The following is a 23,273-nucleotide window of genomic DNA, read 5'->3' as shown; positions in this document are numbered from 1 at the left end:
TTCAATATTCATTCAGCAACTGAGACCTTTCAGTGCTGGAAAATTATCCCCACTACTGGAAACGCAACACAAAAGCAGTACAAATTCATCAAATGGCCAAACTGCTTAGCCACAAACAAATACTGTGCGATTATACATTAATTATTTTATACATTACGCAAATTAGCACTAAAAATGCATTATTTCAGCATAAAAAACACACTGCAAGAGATGTTATCTCTCAAACCAGCCCCAAAAAAAATCTGTTTGCCTTTCCATTACGAATATTAAAGGCAATAGTCTTAAAAATGAATAAACGTGGTCCACCTACAAAGATGCCTTCACTTGCAGACTAGGCTAGACATTCATATTCTTCTAATTCAAACAGCAAATGTATTTTGAGTGAAACGTAATGCCATCCAGATTAACTTTAATCAACCTAAAACATCGACAAACAGATGAGGAAGACACGGATAACACACTGAGTCAATCAGAACTATGGCCTTTTCCTCTCTCTAGCAACAAGGGTGAAGTGTCGACAACTGGCCCTCACACTCAAAGCCACTCCGGGGAGTATTCAGGCACTATCCCTCTCCTGCCAGTGTGAAGGGGGATTACAGTCAATCTGACACAATCTCCGGCCTAATCTATTTTAATCTGCTGGTCTTAATCCAAGGCCCTAATCTGAGAACCACCTCTGGACTGCAAGAGATAATGTGACAAGTAGCACCAGGTGGCTCAGCAGGACTCTGGTTAAACAGAAAAACTGATACTGGAAACAAGCATGTGATGGCAAACACAGCCAATGTGTACAGTGTATTAGAGGTGTTGAAATTAATCAAATAATCGATGCATCGAATCGTGGACATGGACGATGCTGCATCGATAATCGACCTGGCCATAATCGATCATTTCTATTTCCAATTTAATGTAGGCCTAACAACATTTCTGTTTACATATTCTGTTATGTTTTGCACATTCAGGAAGTGCCATGTGCTCAGTGCTGTAGTTTTATGTATCCAATTTATTTAGTATTAGAGTACTGCAGAATGTTTTGTTTTTGAAGCTTGAAAAGCTATGAATTAAATATCCTATATGGCTTTAATAGAAACATTTATCTGACGCATCGTGATGCATCGAGATATCGAATCGAAGACATGACAATCGTAATCGAATCGAAAGATCAGTGAAGTTTCACACCTCTACAGTGTATAAACATGTGCACAACGATAGGCCTGCATTGTTAAAAAAAAAAATTTCACACTCAAAGAAACAATCATCAGTTTGAGTATAAAACCCCAAGCAACACATAAACACTTGAAGTTAAACTATGGAAATGATGAGACACACACACACACACACACACACACACGAAAATGTCATGCATTTGTTCTGGTTTGAGAAGGTGACACACACATCAACTCAGACACTGACCGTAGATTCCAGTGGAGATGCAGGGGAAAGCCTGCAGAGTAAAGATGACAAAGTGGTTACAGTCTGTTGCTGATCACATAACAGCCAACAGACACACACACACACACTACAGAAAAAGACGCAAATCTCTCTCTGCTGGATCTCGATGAAATCTTTCTCCCGATTGCTTTTTACAGCAGCTTTTCTTCTCTGTCTGAGTTTCACTTCTATTTAAAGCCCAGTCCATCACCCTTTGTTATGGAGGCCTGGTGTGATAGGGCTTTCTTCCTCATTCAGTAATTAACCCAGCATTATTATAAGTATTATAAACCATCATAGTTACTATATTTATAAAGTTATCATCTCAGTCCTGGTTGATTTGGTAACACCGGTGGTTTATTTTGGTAACAACATGTGTTTAACAGCACAGAGTTCAAAATGACACCTGTAAGATAAAACTGCCAAACTAATCGAGAGCTGAAAATAATAATTGTGTCACATAAGAACAGTTAATAAATGGCCTTTTTTCATCATTCTGTGAGCGACCGACTGACAATGTATTGGAGAGATGCTGGTTAAAAAAAATGTCTGTAAGAGCCTCTTACCTGCAGCTCTTCCACAATAAAAGCCACCCATGTGTTGACAGTTGAGTGCTTTTAAAGGATTTCTTTTCTTCCCAAGTAACGATTCTCTTAAGTAGCAGACTTTGACCCACAAAGTCTCCGGTTCTCCTGTTTTGTTTTTTTTTTCTGTTTGTTTTTTACCCTGTTGGGGACCTTTCGTTGCATCTGCCTCATTTCTGTCACCCTGTCATGCCATACAGTATAATAAAAAAATGATTTTAAAAATAGTCTTCACATTTCTTTATGTACACTGAAGGCACTGTTGGACGCTTTAAATTGTTCCTCGTCTGCGTGCTGGCCACAAAGAGATCTTTTCTTAAAGCAATTTTCATTTCCAATGTTACAGTCTTTTTAGTACCTAGCTGAATGCATCTCAGCAAGGGAACACAGTCTAGAGACACAAAGAGGTAATTTGGTACTAAAAGTCTAACTCTGGAAGATCCATTTGATTTTAACTCAGGTAGATGCAGCTTTGTGACCAATGTAGACAGCAGAAACAACTACAAAGACCTATAACTTTTTAAATGTACATACGTATGAGCCTAATGGCAGTATTGTTTTAAGACAGATTTGAATTCATGTGAACCTATCCTCTAGAATGAAGCTGAAGCACTAAATGTTCTGTTTGCATCAGCAGTAACTTATAACACACCTCTGATATGGCTGCAGGAGAGCAAAATGTGAACATGGAGCCTTCTAACAATCAGATAAAATTACAAACAGTAACATTTAAGTACGTACATCGATCTCTGTAAATCCCTTGTGAGTAAGTATGTCATTTTAAACCAGCTCAAGAAAGGCAGACTATGCCAATAACAATGCAAATGGCTAAATGGTGAGATAATTACTGAATGTAAATACATTGAATCCCTACTGCTTACATTTTTTTTAAAGTTTTGATTTTTTTTTTTTGTTGCCATTATCAATTTACTGAGATCAGTATCAGGCAGGTTCTGGCACAATGCTGGTTCTGAGTTCATAAAAGCAACCAGTCGAAGTAAAGTTGTACTGAGCGGAAGGAGGAGATTTTATCAGTCAATAAAGCCCTGTGAGACAAATTTGTGAATTTGGGTTACGTATACAAATTTATCACAGTATCAATCAAATCAAGACTTTGTGATAATATACACAATGACACAAAAGCTCATTTTGAGCATGTAATAGAAAATAAATGAAAAAAACATTTAATAAATGCTGTGATTGTTAAAAATACATAAAATGATAAAATAAGTATATTTTAAATTCTACAATTCTACAAATGCACAGCATTTATTTTTCTTTTACCGTACCTCTGACTTTATTTTCATTTTCACTTTGGTGTTTTTCTTTGACTTTAACACCTCGTTCTGTTGTGAAACCTCCCGCCTGGTGTGCTTCATAAAACCTTTTTACAACTCAACAATCCTACCTGCTGCTCCTGTTTCCCTCTCTTCATCTAGTTTGCTTTGAAAAATCTTCGTGTGATGAAGCTTCTTCTGTCTTTAGCTCAGGTACAATATGTTTTACACAGTCCTTCTTTCTTTTCCTTCTTTCCTCTTATATGTCCTTTCTGTCTTTTATGCTTTCTTCACTTTTTTGTCTTTTCGGTGGTTCTCTTCCTTCAACCTCTCATTTTAGGCCTTTATTTGACAGGACAGCTAAAGACATGAGAAGGGAGGGAGAGGGGGGAATGACATGCAGCAAAGGGCTGCAGGTCGGAGTCAAACCCAGGCCCGCTGCGTCAAGGTGTAAACCTCTATATATGGGCGCGCGCTGTACCAACTGAGCTATCTAGGTGCCCCAACCTCTGTTTTAATCTAATCTCTCAGGTTTCTGCACACTTCTCTCCACCACAACAACATACAACTCAGTATCTCTTCATCCTTCCTCTCTCCCTTCCCGTTAACTTCCTAGCAATCTCAGCTACCATCATCCCCCCTCCCCCCCGTACTCACCACAGAGCGTGCAGCGTTTTCGGTGGCTATTTGCAGGCTGTTCTTGTAGCACGACCTCAAGGCATTCTTCTCCTCCTCTCCCACTCCTCCTTGTGCAATCGGCCCCACAGTGTGGATCACATCTAGAGACAGCGAGAGATGAGAAGATGAAACACTTCTTCCACAGAAAAATAGCAGTTAAATATCTCCTGAGTTTAATCTCCCCAGTAAAATTCCCCATTTATTCAGTGTTTATTATGACAGCCATGTTATAGTCTAACTTTTATCAAAATGAATAAGAATTATGAATCAAACATTTAGCCCTTTAGTGTTTACATAAAAAGTCCATGTACATATTTAGTCCTGAACTGTTTTTCAAATGTCTATCTCATTAACTAACGCTAAAACTGCTCAACTTTGTTGATGTGAATTACAAATATATCAGTTCATTTAATTGTGAAACTGGTGTATTGGCTGGAACAGGTGACTTTTGGTTTGTTAGAAAATAATGACGTGTTTATGTCATGTCAGAGTTATCGTAATTTTTAATTTAAGACTTGTAAATGGCCTTCGCATCAACGTCCATGTTGTAATTAGGACTGGGAAAGTTTGATCATCTGAAATATATCCAACTCAGCGCTTTTTAATACAGAAGTACCTGAAAACGTCAGCCAAAGTCCACCATTCAATGTAATTAAACCCAATTTTAGTGTATATGGTGTTAAATTGTTAATGCACACTATTTTTTTACTCTAATGTCACCAATTCTGCCGTCACACAACTGTCCTGAGTTGTCCTGTATACTGTATATTAAAAATTCTTTATTAAGAATGACCCTTTGAGATGTACCATCTCGTTGTCAAGGGGGCCCTCGACGACAACAATACAAGCACAATTAGACAAATCATTTAACAAAAAAAAGTTAACAACAAGATAATTAACTAAACCAAATGTGACAAAGAACTATAAATATCACACAATAAGACATAAAAAAAAATCGGGGGATCATACTCCAAGCAGAGCACCAACGCATCATTCATTCGTAGATTATAGAAACGTATTAATGTCAGTGATAGCATTAAGTATTAAACGTGATAAAAAATAATTATAGCGGTGTCATTATCAGTACAACTGATGATCCTATAATACGAAGACAGGGTATTTTTGAACGAGTGAAAAGATTATATGGAGGGAATACTTACAGGTATATTATTCCAACCAGAGGGAGCTTTAAACATAAAAGCTTAGCTATTGATTAAGAACAGAAAAAAACTGTATAGTGTCTCAACTGACAATTAGAGGAGAAAGGTACCATACGCTGTTTTAAATAGAGGTTCATTACAATGTACACATTTAAAAAATAAACTGCAGCCAATGTCGTGGTCTTCTTATGTTTGGAGAGGACAAATCAAGAGTTTCATACATTGTACAATGAGGAGTTGTGAAATGATGTATTGACATGTATTATCTTACCTCTGTGTAGGCCTGTGACACAGTCAGTCTAACTGATGCAATCAGCTGTAACACCTGGTATTTAGCTGTTGTTTCCTGACACCAAACTGCTCCTGATTGCCGATTTTTAAGTACAGTCAAAAGCTTGAGACTAAAACAATGCCTCTGTCATGTTATGAAATGTAAGATTACTCTCCTATGTGTTAAAGCAACACCAAAGCACTTTTCCTCTTCGGTCCCCCTACAGGTTGGAAGCGGAATTGTCCATTACCGCTGTCGTATGTCTTATTCGAGATCCGCTACCCGATCTGGCAAACTTGCATAGTGCGGTTATAGCCGATAGAGGGCTGCAAAGTGAAAGCGGAAAGTGCTGTTCAACCTGTTACGAGTTGATGAACCACTGAAACGATTTTGGAAACATTATTTAAAGGTACAAAATAATCTTTGGTGTTGCTTTAAATATCATGGGATCTTCCACGCCACAAGTGAGTCAAACCTGTTCCCCTCAGGCCAGGAAAACAGAACGCACACATGGGAACAAACAGGAACCCTCAAGCCAGGCTGTTATTGTGAGCATGTTAGGGGGAAGGTAAGGCATGTTTTTTACAATTCACTCAGCAATGTTTTGCCCCATAACAGACTGAATTACGTTTTTACTTCATTAGTCATTTTCATTTGAACTGTAACCAGGTTACAGATGACATGCCCTCAGCTCTCAGTAAATTGCTGAGACACCTGTAAAAGAATGTTGTGGCCGTTTGTCAGTAATTATGAAGTCAATAGTTTGAAATCTGCTGGTTTGTTGGGTGTTGCTACCTGCAAGGTACCTGACCAAACAGTATCATGAGCTGCGACTGTTGCCAAGAGCTCCAATATGGCTGCCAGAGGATGTACAGTATCATGTCTGTCTACCAGCTGATTTTAAATGATTCTCACATAAACAATGATTCATTTTACTTAGACTGTTTATGGAACTACACACTTTAATCAAATTAAAAAGTGTGCAAGGAAGGTTACAGTAACAATGTCTTTCACCTTTTATTTTTCATGTTTTTCTGTCATTTAGCAGCTGGAACATACTGTGTGTGCTTTATTTGTCAAGTTAATGACTTGTTTTTTCTTCCCAGGTCTTAAAAATATTTCAATTGGACTGATGATTAAATAAATGGTAAATTAATTGAAGTATATTAAAATTGAAGGCAGAGGAGAGAGAGAGAGAAAGAGAGAGAGAGAGAGAGAGAGAGAGAGAGAGAGAGAGAGAGAGAGAGCGAGAGAGAGAGAGGGAGAGGGGAAGGAAACAGAGGACCTCACAAACAGAAGCTGAGTGAGAACAGGGAGTAGATGAGGTTTAACCAGCCTTACGCGCCGACGATACACCTTCTGATGAGGCTCAGCGTGTTGCTCTCAGTGTGAATTCCAACGCTGTGATAAGACCTAGCCGGACCTCTACACACACACGGAAAACAATCCATTTCAACAATACATTTAATTTAGTTTCAAGACTTTTTTCTTACGAGGAACCAATGGAGCGAAATAATCTTAGTTTTCTCCTTTTTACAGATCAATCTTGATGCTTCAGCCTGGAATCAATGGCCAGTTTTGTGACACTACTGGACTGAACTGCAGTGTTGCTAGATTTGACTGACACCAAACAGCCCATGAGAGCCTCAAACCTGCCCAGTCGCCTCCAATTAGGAGAGTTTTTTTTGTCCATCAATAAACGCGTAACCTCACTAACAGTGTCACATACGCATGTAGCATTTTTTCACTGTAGTACTGTATTCAATTCTAATTTAAATTGAGAAGAACTATAATGTCTTTTGGATAATATAACATTAAACTGATATAACAGATATGAACAGATGTAACAGCTTCACAGAGGTATGAACCATTTATAATTATTATAATATAAATAAGAAAAAAAGTCCAGTTTGGAAGTATAGTTCCCATAATGCTTTGGGGATGTAAACAGGAAGTACATGGATTCAGTGAGTTATGTTTGTTTACATTTTGGCAATTTGGCATGATTAAAAGTCTGCCGAATTAGCTTTTAGCCATTTCTGTTTGTAATACTGATTAAAAAGGGTAACATGCAGGAAACTACTTGTGAGTTTGAAGATACGGTCCCTGATTTACAGTGCCCATTTTTTCCACGTTTACACACTGTTATGTAAATATTTTCAATAATTTTGGTGGGTTAGTACAAGAACAGTTATTTTTATGTATTTGCAGATTTTCAACAGACTTAAAGCAGGGGTAGACAGTTTTTTGTGTGTGGTTTTGGGAAAAAAATTCCATCATAATAACCTTAACAAAAATAAGCATATTGTAATTCAAGTGGTCTGTAAAAAACAAGACTTCTGCTTCTCCTCTTGGCTCTGTTTTCTGGCTTTAGAAAATCTAGCCGTGGGGGACACTTTGGCCAATCACATGTCATCTCAGAGAGAGAACGTTCCTATTGGCTGTTCTTAAATGCAAATGCGCGTGCACATCCCTTCAGAAGGTTGAAAGCCTGACTCAATGGCAGAAAATCATGCAGAAAAAGTTCCACCATTGGCAACAACTGCCTACACTGCAAAGCAACCCAAAAAAAAGGAAGACTTGTCAAAGAGTGAGAGTCTAAAAGAGCCTCCAGCAATAAACGCAATAAAATGTGTCACGGATACGGGATAACAGATTACAAAACTATCAGCAATGTTTTCTCTCCATCTCTCTCAGGTCCACAAATGTGCAAAGAAAACAGGATGGTAATTCTCATAGAATTGCCGCTATACAACGCCATCGGGATCACAATCAAGATGATTGAAATTAATGACTAGCACTTATACAGGTAACTGTATGAAGTGCGTGCATATGCCTGTGCTCGACTGGCGAGATGGGTTTAGGATTAAGAGGGAAAATGCTAAAAAAATATGCCCTTAGAAATTCTCTATTTTTCTCAGCATTAACATTAAAACAAACAGACCTTTTCAACTATTAAAGCTGCAATAACTGACTTATTTTGGCCATTTGTGTGAAGTGCAACAAGTTACAAACACAAAACTTACATAATATTACCTTATAAAGCTGATACGTCAAACATGTTAGAAAACACTATTTACACAGCCATGTGAGTCCAATATCTTTTAGCTCTGTTTTTGGTCTTTATCAACTCTTGAGGGAAAATATCTGGCTCTTTAGTTGCTAAATGCTCCACTACATCCATCATCAAGTAACAGTGGGTATTTAGAGCTTTTTTTTAGCTGAACACAACTGCGTTTGAAGGTGGCGCTGATGAGAGCAGCTAGAGTGAACATAATCAGTAAAGGCCGTAAAGCCAAAACAATGAGCTGAAAGACAGTACAAAACACTGCATATAGCTGAAGGGAACGGAAGAGCCGGCTGATAATTCTCTGTGGGTTTGTCACACAGTATTTGCATTTATTTCTTCTGCTCTTCTTTCAGCAGAAAATACTCCTTCTGCAATCATTACACAGGAGACGAGGAGCTTTACACCAATGGCAACTTATCAAAAACTATATGCTGTGATGCCTCGTTGTCCCCCCAAGACCAGAAATGTGCGGATGAAAGTGTGCAAAAAAGACTGGTGCTGCTTACAGTGCAGTCCACAGATGTGAATTGAAAGAAACTTGTCTGTGTGACATGACAGTCCTTCAAACTGCTCTGATTAAAAAGAGTGTGGTCCCTGAGAAATCACTTAGTCTGAGTGCACAAACCCACACAGAAAGAATAGTAAGTGCTGCAATCAAAGTCTGTTTATACATTAACATGGCTATTGAGACACTAATATTCTCCTATAGCATATATTATCAAAGGTTTATGCAATATCACTTCCTTCGTATTGCATGAAAGTGGAGGTGGATATTCATGATATGATGTGAGATGTTTCCCTGGATTTTCTTAATGAATTGTCTATATTGTTTAAGATATAATAATGAAAAATAAAAAAAATGTTTTGTGTGTGAGTGACGGATCATGACTACAGCTTCTCAGCAGTAATGATCCTCTTAGAGCTGACATGGGGCTAATTCAGACAAACATCTGTATTCTGTAATGGTAGGATCACACTTGATGACCCTAATGACTCCGTCCCTCCTGCCCGACACACAGACACGAATCACATACACCAACACATCAGGCCGTTGAAATACCTTAAAAACAGCTTAATGTTGTATTTTGTACAATACGGAAGTTGCTGAGACATCATTAGAAAACCTTACATAATACTGTCACATCAGGACAAAATAACACTGGTTTAAAACTGCACATTTAGTAGCTTCAAAGAACTGGCTATAGGATGAATCACTATTGTGATTCACCACTTGGGTGAGCAGCACCAATTGTATTTATAGTGTATGAGAAAGCTGCAGATGTGTCTTCAAATAGCAGCAGAGACAGATTAGAATATGGGAATTTGCAGATAAAACACTCACAGACACAAGCTGAATTACTGTGGTCAAACATGTAGTCACGCATGAAGGAACACAGAAAAGGGACAGTGCAAACGCAAAAGGAGTACAGTGTAATCATAATATAACAGTGTTTGTCTGTGTGATTGTTTGCGTTGTCACATGCGTGTTTACTCTCCACTCTGAGTCTGAACTACTCCAGCAGTCAAGTAACCCAGAGTGAGCACATGCTCTCGAGGAGTAGTTCAGCCATGCAGCAACGCACCACTCCGCAGTGGCCAGGTTCAAAACTCGTTTATGTATGTGTGTGTGTGTGTGTGTGTGTGTGTGTGTGTGTGTGTGTGTGTGTGTGTGTGTAGTACTGTGTGTGTTTTGGTGCTGGTGCGGTTCAACAGTGGGTCACTTGGTGGTCATTCATCTGCATTTCATCTGTTAAATGTCACTGCTACACTGTTTCGAATTCACACACACACACACACACACACACACACACACACTTTCTAATCTATGATTGGTAATTGTTCCTCGTTGCTAACCCAATTATATGTTTTTCTGCCCTCTTTTTTTGTTTACCAGTGCTGTTTCCTGCCCTCTCCATCTTTTCTCACCTCCATCTCTTCCCTCTTTTCCACTCCATCCATCCTTCCTTTCACTCAATCTGTTTCACTCTCAACGTCCTTTGTCGTCACTCTTCTCCCTGCCTCCCTCCTTCACCATTACCTCATCCAGTCATCCCACCTCTCCTCTCGCCTCATTACCCTCCTCCATCCCTCCGTCACCTATCCTTTCCTTTCTTCTTCTATTTTATCCATCATACCTCATCCTCCCATCATCCCTTCCTTTCCTCCTCTCCTTTCTCTTTTTCAAACCCCATTTGTCCCGCCCTCTCCTAACTTGTCTCTCTCATCCCTCCATTATTTCCTGCATCCTTGTCTCTCCCTTCCTCCCTCCCCTCCTCTATTAGATATTCCTCCCACCCCCTCTCCCCTACTTCTCCTCTCTCTCCCTCTCTCTCCGTCACCTGAGGTAGACAGTTCTGTCAGGAGCCGGCCTTATTTACCGCCTCTCTTCGCTCCTGTTTACATTATCGATCGGCAGGGTTGCTTTAGTTCCACCATACATCAACACCACCCCTTCCTCCTCCTCCTCCTCCTCCTAGGAGACGGGGGGAGAGCTCGATGGGGAGATGGAAAGCTAGCGGAGCATGTTAAGATGTGTGAGGGATTAATGTGTGAAGGAGAGAGTGTGTTGGACAGTGTGTTATGGAGTGTGTGTGAAGACCAGTGTTAAAGGGAAAAAGTGGATGTGGGTCTTCTGAAAGTGTGTGTGTGTGGGTGTGTGTGTGTGTGTGTGGTGTGTGTGCTTGTTTAAATATATTCGTGGGGTCCAAAAACCGGGAGTCCAGTATACTTGTGGGGTCCCGACAGCTTTGTGGGACCGAAATGCTGGACCCCACAAGTTTAAAGGGCTGTTTTGGGAGACTTGGTTGTAGGATTAGGGTTAGAATTAGGTTATGGTTAGGGTGAGGGTAAGGGTTAAGGTTAGGCATTTAGTTGTGATGGTTAAGGTTAGGGTTAGGGGCTAGGGAATGCATTATGTCAATGACAGGACCCCACAAAGATAGTGCCACAAACCTGTGTGTGTGTGTGTGTGTGTGTGTGTGTGTGTGTGTGTGTGGCAGTAAAAGTATGTGTGTGTATTTAAAATGCTGAAAACGTACACAACTGCAATTGTAATTCGGTGAGGCTTTTGTTTGGTTTTGATAACGGATTAAGAGATTTTGAATCCTCTTTTAAGTGAATTTTAAATGCACAGCAGTGTAGTAGACACTACAAGGCCAAAAGTATGTGGACACTCAAACATTATACCCACATGGGATTGATTAATAATTAACAACAATTTCTGTATGGACCTGGCTTTGTGCAAAGAGTTAAAAAAGAACTCCACCAATTTTAAACTTTAAAGTCTGTTTACAGGTATTGTGGAGTGCTACTGCATACGTTAAAAAACGTTGTATAAAGCCTTTTCTGGTTCCAGAGGAAGCTGCACAAAATAGAAGATAAATTGCCTCAAGTTACTTTAAGAGTCCACTTCTCATCTCTGCTTGAGGCTACATTAGCCACATGAGTGAAAGATTTTCAATCCAGCATTTCACCAATTTCTGGAGAGAATAACATACATCATAAGGACAATAAAAAACAAAAAAGTAAAGGGCAAAATACCATCATAACCAAGTTGTATCTATTATTAAAAGGGATACATTGCCGATTTTAAACTTGCTCTGCGTTATCTTTCATCTGCACACACTGCCATGACACAGATCTTAATTTAAATCAGCAAAGTATCCCGTATGGTGGTGGACCCACATAAATAGACCAATCAAATTGCCCTCACATCAACACATCAGTACTGTGGCCTTTTCCTGGTGTTTTTCAGGTTTTTGGCTGTTTGTTGATTAATGATGGAGAAATCTACCAGACCAGATCCTTCATGCTGATTTTGCACATAACGGGCACAATTGTTTTTTCCAACAAGCAGTTTTATGCTGTCTACCTAACAGCATCTATCATTGTGGTAGTTGCATACAAAAATAAGCATGTAATGGCCACATTTTATCATCCTGCTAGAGGTTAAATATTTACAAATTGTCATTACATGAATGTGTGCATGTGTTGAGTGTGTAGCAAGTCGGTTTATGATATGTAAAGAAGACATTTAAAACTGCCTGCAGATGAACATTAGTGTGTGAATTAATATGAATTAATGTCTGTCATTACTCTGTGGTCGTGCATTTTAGTGACGTATTGTGTCTTTGAAAAGGTGGATCTTCCACACAGAGGAGGGAATCATGACCTATTGTTAAACAGATGTGAGGCCTTTTGATTTTTACCCTGCAGACCGTATTTCCGAATGGTCTGAACAACAATCTTTCATCAGATCGCAATAAGATATTCTGTGCAATGATTTGATTGTAGCCTTGCCTCCTTTAATCTAACTGTGCAGTTTTTTTACTGGGTGTCCAATTCTTCCTCCTGTCCTTCCCTCCTCTTCTCCTGCTTACACACTTGTTTTAAACAACTGTTTTTTTAAATCTCCAAGCAGCTTTGTATGTTATATTGATTTCTGACTTTTCATCCAATGAAGGAATCACTTTGTACAGCTCAGCGAGTTACACTATTTACATTGCACTGTTTATGTATCCTATTATGTGTATGATGGTTATACTGTATGCTTCCAGTGTCTCTTTACCTTTGTCTCCTTCAAGAATGTCTCAGATACAATTTTTTTTTTTGTCTCTGGTTTTTAAAATGTACTTAAAGTCTTAAAAGTTTAGTAACTATGGAGGCAGATATTTGTTATATTTGTTATATATTATATCTCTGGATTACTATCACTCATGCATTATTTAATTAATTAATTCATTAATTAAAAGCATTCTAATGTTGCAGCTGGTTGAGGCGGGGCTCACAAACATATCAATAAACTTATCTTCTATTTATTTTTTTAAATAATCTCAATCTGTAAAGTAGTTAGTAACCAAAGCTGTTAAACAAATGTAAAAAGTAAAATATTTGAATAGTGTGTTAGAACTCAAAATACAAAGTAATGGTAATACCTAAGTAAATTACTAACACAGGCTTGTATATGAGTGTTGATTTGTGATGATTCTAATAAAGGAGATATTTGGTGTAATTAAACTGGTCCACGTGGATCCACCTGTCCTATTTCTCTGAAGCCAACCTGATTAAAATATTTGCGTAAAAATGTAGTAAACGTATGTGTGAAAAAAATTATTTGAAGTAAATTAAAGACTGTGCATGAGCTTCTTTCTTTCTTTGAAAAGTTACTCTGACTAGTTCCATCAAAGTCTCATCAAAACTCTTCCCACAGTCTTTTTCTCTCGTATGTCAGTTGTCCTATCTGACAGCCCCTCAAAGTGCTAATGTCCTCTGTGGTTTAATCCTGTTTTCCACCTGAGAATACTGTCATTTTTATCAGATAGATTAGAATAAGATACTAAGAAGTATTAACGTGTAAAAACACAGTCTGACCTAATTATAACACAAGAGCTTGTTGCTAACAGATGCCATTAAGACACTTTTTGAAAACATTCTGCTACACTTGTTTTATTAAGGCCCCATGACTGAACGATCTTCTTCACAGAAAAACAATAATAAACAGGCTGAGTGACATAACTAAAGGAAACAAAGTGAAGGTAAGAAACAACAGACAGGTAAGACAAGGAAGGGAAACAGTAAGTAACATAGGTTGGAGAGAAGCAAAGTAAATTTGTACTTGAGTGCCGTTCAAACTATATTCATCACACATCTGATTTGCTATGCACACTTACCCTGTGTGTGTGTGTGTGTGTGTGTGTGTGTGTGTGTGTGTGTGTGTGTGTGTGTGTGTGTGTGTTCTCTTTCATAAGTGGGCGTCACACTGGCGTGAGCCTTTAGAGAACTTGACTGAGTGCCATCCGGTGACACCCGCCCCGGCTTTTCTTTCTATCTGCTGTTCCAGCTTTTTTCCTGCCAGTTGTCATTACCCCTCTTTTTGGCTCTGTCCCGCCCCCACCCACCCCTTTATGGCCTCTCACCATTCTTACCTGGGAGGCCACGAGTCGCTGCTCCTGCTTTTCATACTCAACGGCCATCCATCCATCCGTCCATCCATCCTTTCCCTTCCCCTTACTCTCTCTCTCTTCTTATACCTCCATCTGTCCCTCGCCTTTCTTTATCTGCCGTTAAAGCAGGAGGCAGAAAAAAGGCGAGCTGGTCCTTTGTGTGCTTGGCCTCAGTTTGTGCTCAGCCAAGCGGCCACAGCTCTTAAATCCAGGCCCGGGCCTTTGGCACAAAAGGAGGGCTCAGGTCTTGTAAAGGCTCTCCCTATCTCTTTTCACCTTTCTCTGAAAAAGACAGAGGGGCAGTTATTCTAAACAGGAGGACAAGAGTGGACCGAGAAGGGGGGAATGAGATGCCGATGCTGAAAGGAGCGGACATAATTCTCTTCATCAAAGAGCAGCAGCACAACTCTCTTTTCCCTAAGCCAAGCAACACCGGAGCTTTTTTTTTATCCCTTTTTCTCCTTTAAGGCGAATGAATTAACTGAATGAATTAACACCAGGGCTGCTGTGATCATCATCATCACGCTCCTCCTCATCAGCAGCAGCTTTGATTAAGCTTTTTAACACCTAGAAGGCTCACACTGCTGACGCCGAGGCAGGAAGAAGCAAAGATGTCGACAACCTTGTCAAAAAAAGAGGAGGAAAAAAAATCTCCCCCAACTAGCAAGGTATCACAGTCTGAGTGCTACAGTGTTTAGCCCAGAGCCTTGTCAAGTCTCTTGGCACTACTAAAGAACCCTTACTGCTGATGATGATACGAAGAGAGGGGGAGGCAGGGAGAGAGAGGAGATGGGGAAGGAAAGGAAAGGCGGGTAGAGGATAAGAGCGGGATACAAAGGAGAAAGAAAAAGGATGAGGAGGGGGAGTGAGCAAGAGAAAAAAAGAGAGGAGGTGAAGAGATAGAAAGGTGAGGATGAGAAGAACATGATGAAACAAGGTGTTTAAGCTGTTGATCGCGACGGGCAGAAACACCACATCTTCAAAGAAAGGGAAACAGAAATGAGAGAGCGACAGGGCGACAGGCGAAGCAGAGAGATGGAGGTCTTGGAGGAGAGGAAGAGGGGGAGTCTGGGAGAGCTGCAGTGAGGATTTTAATTAACGGTAATTGGCCACCAAGGGAACAGAAACTGGTAGAGGCGAGGCAGGAGAGGGAAGAGAGGGGAGCATAACAGCCAGTTTTTGACAGAGTGATATCTCTCTTGCTTTGTACCTCTCTACTTCCTTCAGCACTTTTTCTATATGGGCCTTTCCATCTCCATCTTCATCTTGTTTTCCCTCCGTCTTTTTCCACCTCCAACTGTGCGACTCCCGCTTTCTCCCCAAACAGTATCCTTAACTCTCTACCAATTTCCCTACAAAATACGAGACACTGCAAACAGAAAGCATTAGGGACAACATTAAAGCAATGTGTGCAATTATGCTACAAAGCTTTACACACTTTACTGAGTTACAGGATAAGATTAAAATCCACTTCATTAAGATCCAGTGACTGCAGAGGTTTTGGGGTTTTAGGATGAGTGCTGCCGGTTGTTATCTTTTTCGTATTTTGTTTATTACTTCAACTAATCTTAAAGCTGCTATAATCAATATTTTCATATTTACAATGGACCACTTACTTTAATTTAGAATTATCACTCAATTCTGCAGTTCCCTCAGCTCTACGGAGCAACATCAGGATTGTTTTCAGCTAGGCAGCTTCTTTTGTCAAGAAAAGTTCTTTAAAAGCCCACTGTAGACTACCTGCACCAAACAGGAGACAAACATAGTTAGCTGGTGAACATAGTGAAGCATTTAGCAGCAAAGATATCTTTCTAAGTATTTTGGTAGAGACCAAAACAGAGCTAAGAGAATGTATATTGCTCCGTTGGACCTATTTTAGTGCTCAAACTGTAAGGTATTTGTATTACCTTCATAGAAAATTATTAAAGTGTGCAGTTGACTGCCTGGAGTACTTTATGTCTTAAACTTCAGATGTTGCACTGTATTTGTAGTCCTGTGTTCATCACCAGAATAAGAATTAAAGGTCATCAAGGTTGTAAGTCTGCACTGACGTTACTAAAGCAGAGCGCTGCCTTTACTGGATGTAAATGATTATGGTTCTGACCTCATGTTGTCCCTCTCTCTCATTTTCTTTAGACCCGCCACTGGCACCTTCCCTCCCCAGTGTGGCACGCTGTTGTATCTCGGTGTGTTCGACGGGGGAGCTAGGGCCGACTGGGGAACAGGTTAGCAGGGTTGCAGCAGTGTTTATCGGTACACAGGTGAGCTCTGGGGCGCTGGGGCGCCTGGACAACACTTTCAGCCCATGCTCCCCTGTTTGGCAACCACAAAACACACACAAGCGCACACCTACACATATGTGCACATGCATCTTACAGCACACAGCCGGCTCACAAGTTAGCAAGACGATCATTTTATGCACACACAGACAGCCTGATATCAAACCATTAACCTAATCAAATCCTCCTAATTACAGAGGCTCATATGCCCCAAAATTGCAGATTGCTGATTTAAGTGCCTTTAAGTTTTGGTTAATATGTGAATTTAGACAGGGCCTGCTTGAAATTTTCCAGCTGTCATCTGTCAACACCCCAAAATTGTAATTCTTGCTAAACAGTAGCGGTAGTGTGCCATGCGCTCCAGGTGTTGCTAGGTTACGCCACTGGGATGCTGCTGGCTAAGTGGCTGCGGGATCATTGATGGACACTCTGTATGGAGGGCTGACAGCAGGTCCTCTGGACCATTTGGCAACTCGTGAGTCTGACGCTTTTTAAATCCCACATCTGGTGGCAAGCCCATACAAATCAAAGTGTTGGCTTTGAGATTGGACCTCTCTCTCAACCTCCCTGCCTCTCTCCTGTCGAGTTTCATTTTCATTTCTTTCTCTTTTCAATGGCAGCGCTCTGCCTTCACACAGTCCTCTGCTTTGTTATCCCGCCTTTGCCTTCCCTGTGTTGTTGCTGTCTCGCCTCTCTCCCTCCTGCTGAGAGGTAATCAAGCCCTGTTGTGAGTGTTTAAGCATTGGAGTAGACGCATGTTGAATTATTCTTGGGACTTAATATTGAGTCTGGGAGGAGAGAGCCAGTCTCCATACCACATACTGGATAACTTCCATGCACATATGAACGCACCCACACACAGTTAGTCAGTCAGTCAGTGAGTCATAGCGATAGTCAGTCACACAGATCTTATGCTGACAGATAGTTACAGGTAAGAGAGCGATAAGACCTTACAGGCAACCCACAATGTATACACTGATATACTACACTTATTGCAACACATGCACGTGACCAGACTGTACAATCAATGGTATCAACATAAAAGTAATACACATGCACACTAAAGGACACATATGACAAGCAGCAGCATCCACTTGTACAAATATTACAGCTAACATACACAAAGTTAACCAACAAAAGGAGAGCAGACAATGTAAGAACTCATCTTCTTACTAATTCCCTCCTGTCTTCAGCTCCCCTCAAACCCGTCGCCTCCTCCACGATGCTTCGTTTTATGTTATTTCTTTTACCACTCTCCCACTCCCTCCTCATCTATCTCTTCTACTTCTGCTCTCCATTCTGCCTTGAGCTCGCCTTTATCATCGCTTCTCTTTACTTTTTTTCTCTCATTCTTTCACTGTGAACTTAAACTCTCCGTGCTGATATCACACAGACTCAGAGTTCCTTTAATCTCTCTCACACACACACACACACACACACACACATGCACGCATGCACGCACGCACGCACGCACGCACGCACGCACGCACACACACCTGGGTGGTCATTATAATATACAAAGCTTGGCGAGGGCATTATTGCAATACCTATTGGTGTAATGCTGTGTGCAAGCCATCGCAGTGGTGGGCAATATTATGATTAGCTCCTCACAAAAGATCATGTTTAAAATGAGGGGTGGCAACTGTTTAACGTATTAGGAAGGGAACACTGTGTGTAACACTTATGTATGAGACAAGTATATTCTGCGTGTTACCGACCGACTTTTATGATGGATAATCTGTCACATCACTCCATTTATTTAGCACTGCACTCCTGTAACATTGTCGGACTCACAATGGGAAAGGATTAAAATCGATACAGCAGAAACGGGGAAATCGCCTTTTTTATTCCACACACATTCTTCTTCTTTTTCTTGTCACCTACATTATCCACAATGCAACCCGACCGTCGACAGTTGGGTCAGAGATTCGGTTTCGGTTATGCTAGTAGCGGCTGATGACATCACTTGAGGCAATTTACCAGATTTAACACAGCTCCCTCTGGAGTCACAAAAGGCTTTATACAACTATTTTCACATTATGCAGTAGCACTACCAAGACCCGTTAACAGAGTTAGATGTGTAAAATCGGTACAGTTCCTCTTTAAGAAATCGAATTTTGGAAGAATTCTGGTACAGAGTGTCTTGTTGACACGTTAAACTGAGAGCTGACTTCATGGCTATATGTCCTTTCTGCCGCATTTTGTATTAAGCAATCTCTGCTGCGACGTTATAGCACTGCACTTCCAAGCAGTAATTAAACAAATTAGTCGATTAAACCACTAGTTTCCAATGGAGGTCTAATAAAAAAAGATAGTCGTCTACAGATTATTTAATAATGAATATAATAGTTAATTGCAGCCCTTCCAAGAGGTCACCTGTCAGTATCTAGAAACAAGAAGAGAGTTTTCGGAGTGTACTTACTGCTGTTCAGTTCTTCTTCATGTCTACATCAAGTACTAAGGCTCTCCCCACGGTCACATGTGTTTTAGACGTCAGGGAAGCTGGAGGAGAATTTTTTTTTGGAACTAAAACACTTAGAAATACTTTTTCTGTCAGGTTGAATCTGAACTTTCATCACATTATACATGCCGCAATGGAGTGCCACTTAATAATTGAGTGCCATTTACTTTGCTATAAATGGAAGGCTGTGACATTATTGTGGACACTTAGATGAGTTTCTGCTGGAGGTTGAGTTTGGGCTGGAAAGTAAAACTAATCTACTTTAAGAAGAAAAAAACTGTTAAATTAAGTTGTGTATGTTTCTGTGAAGAAGAATAAAAATGTTCCTGTTGCATATTAGGACAGCAGATTAGCCTTATTTTATGTTTGTTTTTTTCATTCATTAAGTTGTCCAACCTTTATTTATCTTGGGAAAATCAACAGTGCAGCTTGCTCTTTTTCAACAACACCCTGCATGACTGTCACACTTTCCTACACATTCGCACATGGAAGTACTCCAGTAAAACCACACTGAAGTAGCTAGAAGTTACACAAAGACTCACACACTTTATACTCACACTTTGCTGGGAGGCCGTAGCCACAAGTAATCTTGGCCTCTCCGGTCTCACAGCCCTGGAGGGAAGCACACTCCTTTTTTAGCATTGGACCTGCAGCACGGTGGATCGCTCCATCCACTGTAGAGGAGAGGACAGGAGATTCAGAGAGTTGGCCTACTTATGTGAATCCTCTGCAATCGGACTACTTATAGGGAGTCTAAATGTTTGAAGTCTAGCGAACACATTTACAGGTGTCAAAGCTTAGTGCTGAAATGACCTGGATAAAGTCAGATTATTTTTTCTTTTAATAAGTCAAAGCATCTGTCTCTCTGAGTGTCAGTCTATTTAATGGATTTTAGGGCCACTGCCTTAGTTAATTACTCCATTTAATGTGTTATTAGGGACTCAGCTGACTTTGACTTTTTGGTCAATTAGTCTTTATTAATTACAATTTCATGAATCTGTATCTATCTTTGATCCACACCACATCTTAAGACCGTGACTGTGTTCATTTCTATGAGGGCAATCATGAAGGAAAAGCAATTTTACCGCTGTGCCAATTACCAGTTTCAGTCACAATTCTTGCACCCCTTGCAGTTATACACATTTCCTCAAAGTTAATATTTATACCATCTCGATCTCAACAACAAAGGTCCCCAAACCACACCCGGTAGTCAGGTGTCTTATGGTAACATGCAGGGATCAGTGGTTAGTTTGGTTCTTTATCGTCACTGATGTCATTAATAGGGCTGTGTACCGAATTCAATACTTTTAAGGCACGGACCAAATACCCTCTAAACGATCGAGAATCGAAAAATGCCTTGTCATTCAATACCAAATTTCAATACCTAAGGAGTAAATCTCATCAGCGTCAGTGAGCCAATAAGCATGCAGCATACTTCTACTAAGATCTATTAATGTTTGGGATTGGCTGTCTAACGTTACATGTCGTAGAGGCACGCAGAAAAAACTCTACGTTACGCACAGAGACGGGGCTAACGTAGTAGTAGCTGAAAAATAGATAAAAAGATTTGTGCCGTAATGTGTAATGTTGTAATTTCCTTTTGTTTTATAAATTTGGTATCGAAAAAAGTATCGTTTAGGAACCGGTATCGAAGTCACGGTATTGATATCTGTACTGATATTGAATATTTTTGAACGATACCAAGCCCTAGTCATTAAACTCTAAAAATAACCGTCTTCCAAACAGCTTTTCTATGCTAGAACACTTGTTACTAACTCTTGGCTTTTAGCCTTATGTGCACCCATACATATGTGCTCTTATGCCTGTTGTTGTGTATGTGTACAAGCTTAATTGTGTATGCATCTGTGTGGGCCTGAGCAGAAAGATTGTCAGGTCAAATAGCATTGCTGTAGCTCAAGGCTGTGCAGTCCTCTCATACAGACTGGGGGAAAAGGCCAGTTTTCACCATTAATCACACATGCACAAACACACCCGCAAGCACATACACATTCATGTCTGTGTCAAACATAAAGCTTTAAACAAAACAAAAGGTATTGTTGGTTTACGTTTCAGTATAATTTTCATTCCTTTTTCATATGTTTCTGCTTTTCTGTTTCCTTATCTCCCTCCAAACAATTTTTACATCTGCTGCTCTCTCCCTTATTCCTCTCCCTTCCTCCCTCCTCCTCTTTTCCATCGCTCTGTCTTATCACACTTGTTCTCTATTTCAGAGTCGGGCTGCTTCCTTCAAAGTTAGTGTGTGCAGTGTATATATATGTGTGTGTGTGTGTGTGTGTGTGTGTGTGTGTGTGTGTGTGTTTCACCTAAAGGACTCTTCACACACGCACACAATGAATACATGTGCTTTGACAAGGATATACACACACCAACAATATTTTGTACACACACACACACACACACACACACACACACACACACACACACACACACACACACACACACACACACACACACACAGCGTAGTATCTGAGCTTGTTTCTGTGCACCCCGAGGAGCTAGCCAGTGTTCAGAGCTTGCCTTTTACAACCTCACACTTGTGCTTAGCTCACAGTGCGGCCCAGTTCAACATAGCACAGCATGGCATGCACACTACAGCTCAGCACGGCATGCAATATGCCAACTTAACACAATAACGTTCAGATAACACTAGACCCCCTGCCTGGAGCTACTCAGTTTGGCGAAACTCACCGCTGTAACAGCTGGTCTGTATACAGTCGGACGGAGATAAGAACCACAGGCCAACAAGCTGAGCTGTGACATATGGATGGGTGTTATTGTACTATTTTCACCAAATGCTGACAAGTCTCACAGTGCTGTGACAAACGCAAACATTCCTGACAGATGTGTTTTATTCTGGGTTAATTATGAATTATTGACACCAGATTCCTACACTAGACCTCTAGTGACTAGAATTATTTCAAAATAAAAGCAGAGTCTTTAGCCAGATTCTTACTCTGGCACAGTGGCTGGTAACATTAACAATATCAATTAAATATAGACAATAATATTCAAATATATACAGTGTACACTACTAATTTGTTTTGCCAACTACATTTTGAGGGAGACATAATTGCTGCCAGAATTATGCTGAGTTGCCACAATGTTTTCAAATGTAGGAAGCGCTACAGCACAATTATGTACGCATGCAGGTTATAGTGCATTGATCAGGGCCAACAGTGGGCATACAAAGCTAACAACTCTGACACCATGCAGGACTCAGAATGGTAATGTTCATACACAGAATCTTGCCTTTGGTTAGGTTTTGGCAACAAAATAACTTTGGTTAAGGTTAAGAAGATAATATCATGATTTTGGTTATAATATCAATAAAGTGAACACATCCTGTCTTGTGCTTCAACCAATCTTTCTCTAATCTTACCTAATAAAAAACACCAACAACTTTAGCTGTTTAGCGTAGATGTTGTATTGCAAAACCACATATTACAGGAAAGAACAAATGAAATATGTTATCAGTGGATATTTTGCAGATAATTTCATTTTAAAAACATCCAGGGCGCCCGCCTTGGTGGCCTATAGGGGTTTAAGGCAAAGACCATGAACTGCAACATCCCCAGTTTCACTCTGAATGTAAGCAAAGAATTTTGAGGCACTTGCTGAAATTAATGTTCTTCTTGGGGAGGCAGTCTCGGATATACGTACGTAGACACATTACAGCAGTGTCCTTCATGTTGTTTCACATTTCAGGTGGCGCACATCTTCGCAGCCAAAACATTCTGTCCTTTAAGCTACAGATTACGTCATTTTGACAGCTGAAGAAGCCTTTGTTTTTCTCATGTTTAAGATAGATTTCTTCTTGTTAAATGGAGATGAGAAGAGAGAAGACAGAATAAATCACTTTCTCTTCGTCTCTGTAGCCTGAACCTGGCAATTAGGGTTAATAAATATCCATACTAATAAATATCCATACACCTATTCAGTCTCTCCGTGACTCCCACCTTTCTAATATAAAGAGCTGTCCCTCTAACTAAATTCACCGAAGACAGCTCGTGTTAGCTTTCTTTCAGACTGTGGTAACTTCTGGCTCTGTGGGAGCCGGTGTAATAGCCCAGCATGAGCACTGCACGCTACTGAGTAGATT

At 40.2% G+C, this 23,273-nt stretch overlaps 1 protein-coding gene and 1 long non-coding RNA gene across 4 annotated transcripts in view; both read right to left on the bottom strand.

Annotated features, from left to right (window-relative positions):
• macrod1 (mono-ADP ribosylhydrolase 1) overlaps positions 1-23,273 on the bottom strand; it is a 111,873-nt gene that overhangs the window by 12,038 nt on the left and 76,562 nt on the right. For 2 of the 3 annotated variants that reach the window (XM_031303027.2, XM_031303026.2), the window contains exons 5-7: positions 19,711-19,827; positions 3,950-4,071; positions 1,414-1,444 (exon numbers count right to left, since the gene is read on the bottom strand). In XM_031303027.2, the coding sequence (XP_031158887.1) occupies positions 1,414-1,444; positions 3,950-4,071; positions 19,711-19,827 (270 nt within the window). The remainder of the gene's footprint in view (positions 1-1,413; positions 1,445-3,949; positions 4,072-19,710; positions 19,828-23,273) is intronic. The other variant, XM_031303028.2, reaches the window with a different exon arrangement.
• Positions 14,379-19,698, bottom strand: LOC116052375. The gene is made up of 3 exons (XR_004105584.1): positions 16,518-19,698; positions 16,030-16,153; positions 14,379-15,782 (listed from the first exon to the last, which is right to left on the bottom strand). It is a non-coding gene; the product is annotated as an uncharacterized LOC116052375 (long non-coding RNA).

Source organism: Sander lucioperca, chromosome 1, assembly GCF_008315115.2.
Source record: "Sander lucioperca isolate FBNREF2018 chromosome 1, SLUC_FBN_1.2, whole genome shotgun sequence".
Classification (NCBI taxonomy): Eukaryota; Metazoa; Chordata; class Actinopteri; order Perciformes; family Percidae; genus Sander; species Sander lucioperca.
Note: the sequence above shows the minus strand (reverse complement) of the source record. Positions and strands in the feature narration are given on the sequence as shown.